We start from the raw sequence: 7,721 nt of genomic DNA, 5'->3' as shown, positions 1-7,721 counted from the left end.
ATTGAAACTATAGGGCTTTAAAACTTTGCATACTTCTAAAGTTTGATGACCTTGACACATGTTCCATGTCTGGTTGATCCTCGTTGATCCTCGTCAATTTTGAAGGTCATGTTAGACGGGCGCAGTGGCCCAGTGGATAAGACATCGGAAGGTCGTGAGTTCAAGTCCCGGCCGCTGCCGCCTGGTGGGTTAAGGGTGGAGATTGTTCCGATCTCTCAGGTCAACTTATGTGCAGACCTGCTAGGGTCTTATCCCCCTTCGTGTGTACACGCAAGCACAAGACCAAGTACGCACGAAAAAAGATCCTGCAATCCATGTCGGAGTTCGGTGGGTTATAAAGCGGCGCATGGCTGCCTGAATGGCGGGGTAAAAACGGCGATACACGTAAAATCCCACTCGTGCAAAAACATGAGTGACGCCTGGTTGAATCTCGTCATATTTCAAGGTCGTGTGCGGGTAAAAAAACAAAACCCAGAATTAATGTTATCCTTCATGCGTCAGTGAGAGAGACCACCCATGTCATAAATAAACCATTTACTCACACGTGTGTATATCCTGTAAATGAGGTCGTGTCAAACTACGGTATGGCAGGGACTGAGTTTTCCTCTAGTCATGATGAGAAGCCAGAGAAACAAACGTCATTCTCGAAACACTTTTGTGTTTGTTGTTTCCCCTGAAAGAAATTGGAGTACTAACACGTGACTTTATAATTTCAAGAGGGACGTCAAAATTTACACAAGGCCTTTCAAAGAGGTCGAGGTTTCATAACTCGTTGCTTTTCCAAGTAGTGAAAAGCTTGCTTTCGCTCGCAACTCAGTATTCAAAAATACAACTCGTGTTCATCCGGCATCACACAGGAGGCCATGTAGTAATCTCTATTTGTTGTTGATGTATTTGAAGCTTTAACCTTTGAAACTTCAGACATTAGGATAATTCTGGTCAATATTCAGGTCTCAGTTGGGTCGATACGTAGGAAATTATCATTTTCTTGAACGTGTGTGGAGCTAGAGCATCAGTTAGTTAGCTTCTGGATTATGTATGACGAAGGTGAGTCACACAAGCATTCGCTCTTCTTGTCTTGTTGGCAGGAAATCTAATCACTGATGCAATGGCCGAAGAGGGCCGGAAGTTCCCAAGCCGAACCGGGGCTAACTTCACCATCGCCATTTATAACAGCGGTGGCATTCGTTCATCATTTGATATAGGTCAGTACTACAACTCCAAACCAGCGTGTTAAAATGACAGGCTTTACAAGCGAGTTTCGTGGACTATATTAAGAGTAGTTCATTATTTGTATCATACGTGTTCGTCTATCTGTCTACTTCATAGACCACTGGGTCGACGTACGGTAAATGTAACGGGTTTTTTTCCTTGTTGTTTTTGTTCTTTTATTTTTGAAGATGCATATATAACATAGTCGTGTATGTCTGATGTTATTTGATGTTGTTGTCTGTTGTTGTTGTCTGTTGTTGTTATTTGATGTTGTTGTCTGTTGTTGTTGTCATGTTATATATGTACCAAAAAGAAGTAAAAACATGTTGGAAAAAAAAAATTAACGGGTTTTTTTAAATTCTGCACCAGAGATGTATGTTTAATGTTATGTACATTTTCAGTGTTCGGCACTTCTCAATCGCAAAACAGTTACTTTAGTCCTCACAAACTATGACTGCTTCCCCATGAGCTATCGAGGATTCACGGTGGTTACTGGGTGGTTGTCGTTCGGTTTCTGGGTGACTACCAATAATATAAACTCCTTCAAGCGTACAGATGGAATAAAGCAGGAGGAGGTTGGGCCGGGGAATAAATAACTCATAATATCCCGCCTCGTTTGATAAAGTTCAGTCTGTAAACCCACATTACCGTGCCGGTTAAAACGATAAAAGGACAAACAAAAAGATATGTTGGTTTTTAAGGTAACGTGACCCAAAAAGATAGGGTCAGTAGATCGGCTCTTTTTTTTTTTTTTTTAATCGATTTTAAAGGAGGTTACTTCAATTAGTCTCGGTATGGTTCGCAAATTGTACCAAAAGTTTTTGTTTGTTTTTTTAGAAATGAAAAAAAAAGTGTTTTATCCTACATACATGAGAGACTCAGAGAGACACCCGTGAGATAATAATCGTTCAAATCACACGTGTGTATATTATGTAAATGATGTCATGTCAAGCAAGTCTGGCAGGGACCTGTTTTTCCACTGCTTATGATGCCAAAGTCACCGAGACAAACGTCATTATAAAAACAAAAATTGCGCTCGCTAATTACCCTCGATGAATCTTTAGAACTAACACGTCACGCCACACTTTCAGAGTGACGTTTCTTTGCTTTGACGTAATAGATCGCACGAGGCTTAGAAGAGATCGAGGTTCCAAAAACAAGTGTCTTCAATTTAGCTGCCTCGACTGCAAGAAATTTTCAGTATAATACACGTAAGTACAGTTGCCTTTTCAAATAGTGAACAGCTCGCTTTCGCTCGCAGTTCAATATTTAAAAAAACCAACTCGTGTAAATCTGGAACGACACAGCAAGCCATGTAGTATTCTCTATAGGGTCGGCGGGAAAAAATAGGGTCGGTCGGGGGTTACCCTAAACCAACCGATATTTTTATTTGGTCTGACGCGGCCTGATAAACAATACAACATCGCGTGTATAAACGATATTACACAGGCTGTTAAATAAATCTAAGTCAGCCTGTTAAAACGAATATATATAGGGTTCAGTAGAAGCTGATCCAACCTGTTCATATCATGTCGTATCACCCCGCCTCTTCAAACGGTATAACCTGGTGTATTTAAACAATATAACCGAGCATTTTAGAATGTCATTACCCAGTTTGTAAAAAGCGATATTGTCTCCAATGAAAAGGACGAAGAATAGGAATTTGCACTTTAACGTTGACATTGTGCTCAAAAGCCGAAACGGAATAGTGCTTGGACATTACAGAAATGTATTTAAAGAGTAGTGTACAGTAAGGAAAAGGAATAGTCTTCAGAATTGTGAACAGGCATGATTAGATAAAGTTGACGACAACGACGATGATGATGATGATGAGATAAATTTGACGACGACGACGACGACGACGACGACGATGATGATGATGATGATGATGATGATGATGATGATGATGATGATGATGATGATGATGATGATGATGGTGGTGGAAAAAACACAACTTATTGTTCGATATTTTTGGCAGGTAGCATAACATTTGCAGACTTGATCTCAGCTCTCCCTTTCAACGAAAACTTCGACAGGATCTATCTGAAAGGCAAGTAATTTTGTCATTTTGCAGGTCTGCTCAGAGAACTGAAGCAAGCCTTCCTCCTCACCCCTCGTAAGACCACCAAAAGTCTAAGAAAATCAGGGCTGAGTCGTAACAATTTACAGAAGTTATGAACAGAAAGTCTTCGAAATTTGAATTTGGGTATTGACAGGGAGAAAGTCTACCAAGGTCACCCCCCAAAAGGCGTCAATTATTTATCTTACTCTATATTTAATGTACATACATATAGTGAACTACCCGACTGCCATGATAAATGTGACCCGTTCTCACAAAATGATAGATAAGTTGATTTGTAACATCCTGTGATATGTATATGCCAAGAAAGTATGTGCAGCAATTCCTCTTTAAGATGATGTATTAGTTGCAAGTGAGTGTTAAAACAAATGACTTTGTTACATTAGTTCAGAGCCACTGACCAGCATGTCGGCTATTTTGAGAAAATCACTGTTAAAGTTGTCACATTGAAAACAGGTATTTTTCCCTAGCAACCTAGGTAGTACATTCTTCAGATCTTATGAAATAGTGAGAAATATTTACAAAAGAGCATAGAAATGAAACCAGAAAGATGTTTTTGTTGGCCGTTACAACCGTTATGATTAGGTTTCTATGAAAGTCTTGGTGCACCAGATCAAAATGTATTCCTTGACCTTACCAATGATGTATAATAAGTGGGGGTTCAGTTTGACAATGTGGCCTTGTGTGGCCTTTGTTTGCAAGAAAGGGACGCTTCGGATCGATAGTAGCTATCAATAAAATCAAGTTTAACACATTTTTAGGATAATTTTGACTAAATGAAGGCAATATAAGGTAAATGAAGTATAGTTCTCTCCGAAACAGCAAAAAAGTTAATTTCAACCATATTGACCCTCACCTCCTTATTCTGTTCGCTGAGCAGCTGGCCGCCAGCGACTTATCTATCATTTTGTAAGAAAGGGGTCACATAATGACAATTTCGATTGAGTAACCGTTCTGTATAAATCGTATTGCTCACTCGTTTTGCTTGTAATCGTACTTCGTGTTTGCGTGTGACGATTGTACAGTAAAACGAATGAAGTAAAAGGAACTTTGAAAATTATTTGCTGTTTATGCGAAAAGGCAAACACCTGTGTGAAGCTTTGATAGGACACTCCCTTCATTTCGTTTGCGCGTGATGATTGCATACAGAGTAAACTCATTAAATTGAATAACTCAACTGAATTACAAAAAATTGCTTGTTGTTATAAATTCCTGTATGACGCTTTGAGACACTCCGTTATATTGGTTTGCGCGAGTACGCTCATTTCAATGAATGAACTCAACTGAATTTTGAAAATTGCTTCTTGTTTAATTTACACACTAACAGGCAAATTCCTGTATGACGCCTTAAGACGCTCCGCCTCCACCCTTGATCCGTGCAATAAAAATGACTCGAAAGGCCATTTTCTACAGTTCTCGGGTAAGCGGGTACCCGTTTCCGCCTTCTGTACCTATTGCATTTTATTTTGAACGTGAAGAGTGTATCAGGCACCGACACGCACACAGAAATTGGTACGCAGGAAAAACACACACACGGGTACGCACACACATATTCGCAGGCACGCACGCACACACACACACACATTCGCAGGCACGCACGCACACACACACATACGCAGACACGCCATCGCACACAAACACGCGTACATGCACGGAAGTACGCACGCCAACACTCACACACACACACACACACACACACACACACACACACACACACACACACACATGCCCTCATCCCATCTCTACGTCCCAACTTCACCCCCCCCCCACACACACACACACACTGACCAACAATCCTTTTACCCACCCCACCCCTTAAATCCGATATTCCTACCTCAGACTACAGTTTGTTCACCTCTTACTCCCTTGCACAGGACTGCGTGTGAAGTACAACCTGAACAGACCGGAGGTTGTTCGAGTGGTCAGCGCAGAGGTCAAGGATGACAATGACCAGTACCAGCCACTGAAACAGGAAACGGTGTACCGAGTGATGATGGGCACCTTTCTGATCAAGGGAAATGAAGGCTTCACTGCCATCAGTGACAATATCTTGCGCCGCGATCACATGGGTCAGTTTGGTTCGGGAAAAAAATATTCGTATTTACTGTTTAATGCTTATGGGCAGAACATACCTGCGCAGAGTCAGCGGCTCAGGCGACGCACTGCATATTATTTATGCTGCGTTGGGGATTATGATGAGAATTTGGCCTGTTTTCTTTTTACACAACGTGTAGCGGGCTGGAATAATCTGCGGTGCGTCGTCGGTCCTGCTGAAGTTACATAGGTGAGCGGAGCCCCTTACTGATCAGTCCCGTAACCCGCCGGGGTCGTGTGGGCACTGTACTGAGCGATGCACTAGCTGTCTCCACCTCTGCCGGCTGTGAGGGATGTTCAGGGTTGTCGCAAAGCTTTTTCCTGTCCATTCTACGATGGTGTCTGTCCATCTGTTCTTCTGTCTCCCATGTCTCCTCTTTTCGAGTACCGTGCCATGGAGGGTGGTCTTGGAGAGCCGTTCTGTTCTTGTAACATGGCCATATCATCTCAGCTTCCTCTTTTTGACGGTGGTCAACAGGTCTTCAAAGTAATCCGCGTGCTGAGTGATGGATCTGCGGACGGCCTCGTTGGTTATGTGCTCTTTGTAGGAGATGCCAAGGATTTTTCTGAAGCATCTCATTTCCACAGCTTGGATCTTCTTTTGCAGTTCTGCTGTGAGGGTCCATGACTCGCATGCATATAGGAAGATGTTTTTCTTCTTTCTTTATTTGGTGTTTAACGTCGTTTTCAACCGTTCAAGGTTATATCGCGACGGAGGGAAGGGGGGTGATGGGATAGAGCCAGTCCAATGCTCATATAAACCAAGTTAATATACACAAGCTTACATAAACCTAATCTGTTCCCAACATTTAGCTCTCTCTCTCCATGCAGTCAGCATATAAATGTGTGCATGTTGTGCTTCATCTCCACAGATTGGTCCATAGTGGACGTGCTGGCAGACTACCTGAAGGCCAAGTCGCCCATAGACCAGAAGGTGGAGGGACGGATCCAGTTTGTCGGGGGCTCGGACGTGTGCAAACCACGGACCTCTCGCGCTACTAGAGCGAGACCCACCCTGCTCGTGTTGTCGCTGAGTTTCGTCGCCACGGCATTTCTGGGCCAGCAGTCATCGCCGTCCCTTTGAGTGATTTGCGTTCCCCCGAAATCGCCGTATGGCTGCCTGAATGGCGGTGTAAAAACGGTCATACACACGTACAAATCCACTCGCGCTAAAACATAAGTGAACGTGGAAGTTTTAGCCCATGAACGAAGAAGAAGAAGAAGTGATTTGCGTAGCTTGACACTACCACAGGAGCTTTTATCTACTCCTTTATCTTTCCCCATGATTATACTAGTAGTACACCGTAATAGTAAAGGAAGGAAAAAGGAGTTGATCGACCGGCGCTTTGACACTTCCTGGTAACAAAAATCAAAGTCGCTATTGACCCTTTGTTTGTAGATCGGTCGTCTGAAAAAGGAGGGTGTCACCATTCGGAGGTTATTTACAGTGTAAAAGGCATCCGTGCCCAGAAAATCGGTCGACAAACGGGGGGGGGGGGGGGGGGGGGGGGTCGTTGTTGGGAGGGGTCGTTATGGGATGTTCCACTGTTACTGGGGGGTCGTTGTTGGGAGGGGTCGTTATGGGAGGTTCCACTGTTACTGTAATAGTACAGGAAGGATAAAAGATTACATCAACCGACGCTTTGAGCCCCGGGCCTATTTTGCGCTGTGATATGGTTCAGAAGTGTAAACTGCAATATCTTCGCCAAATTTGGCAATGAGAGTGACGCCTGGCTGCTTACTCTCTAAGGTTTTACAGCACGGATACAAAAAAAATGTAATATTACCGTGTGTTTGCCTTGGTCTTCGGTCATTTACGTGTTTTTTACAATTTCTCTATTTATCTGACGCATTGTTGTGACTTCAGGTCGGTCGAATGTCCGATAGATTTGACACAGGGTTTGTCTTTTGTCACAACAACATTTTGCGATCAGGACGTTCTGAGCGATATATATCTTGAATCCAGTCCAACTGACCTATAGTCTTCGTTGTCTGGGAACAACACTGTTTAAACATAAATTCCAGTTCAGTTTCATTCTGTGAGTTCGACAGATTGACTAAATGTATTAGTTTTGCTTCACTCGACTTGTTTCAGTTTTTGGCGTGTCTATTTGTCTGCTTATTTGTTGTGGCTTAATCACATCGGTCCACAAAGATATAAAGAATGACAGGATTTTGTTTAAGTTGACAATAAAATTGCTTTTAAACTGTCATGGGTATTGAATTGTTCTTGTGTGTACGTACACGCGAACGTGTGTGTGTGTTGGTGGTGGTGGGGGGGGGGGGTGTTGCTTTTGTGTGCTTACGCGCGTGCGGGAATGTGTGTGTCCGTGTG

The 7,721-nt window shown here is 42.9% G+C and overlaps 1 protein-coding gene and 1 long non-coding RNA gene across 2 annotated transcripts in view; one reads left to right on the top strand and one right to left on the bottom strand.

Annotated features, from left to right (window-relative positions):
- LOC138963034 (snake venom 5'-nucleotidase-like) overlaps positions 1–6,701 on the top strand; it is a 17,554-nt gene extending 10,853 nt beyond the window's left edge. Inside the window, exons 8-12 of the mRNA XM_070335025.1 lie at positions 1,089–1,205; positions 3,191–3,262; positions 4,620–4,712; positions 5,167–5,361; positions 6,259–6,701. Coding sequence (XP_070191126.1) covers positions 1,089–1,205; positions 3,191–3,262; positions 4,620–4,712; positions 5,167–5,361; positions 6,259–6,470 — 689 coding nt within the window. The 3' untranslated portion in view covers positions 6,471–6,701. The remainder of the gene's footprint in view (positions 1–1,088; positions 1,206–3,190; positions 3,263–4,619; positions 4,713–5,166; positions 5,362–6,258) is intronic.
- LOC138963037 (uncharacterized) overlaps positions 1–7,721 on the bottom strand; it is a 72,246-nt gene that overhangs the window by 50,449 nt on the left and 14,076 nt on the right. The window lies entirely within an intron of this gene.

Source organism: Littorina saxatilis, linkage group LG3 (genome assembly GCF_037325665.1).
Source record: "Littorina saxatilis isolate snail1 linkage group LG3, US_GU_Lsax_2.0, whole genome shotgun sequence".
In the NCBI taxonomy this organism is placed as follows: domain Eukaryota; kingdom Metazoa; phylum Mollusca; class Gastropoda; order Littorinimorpha; family Littorinidae; genus Littorina; species Littorina saxatilis.
The sequence above is the reverse complement of the archived record's forward strand: the minus strand, read 5'-3'. Positions and strand labels throughout refer to the sequence as shown.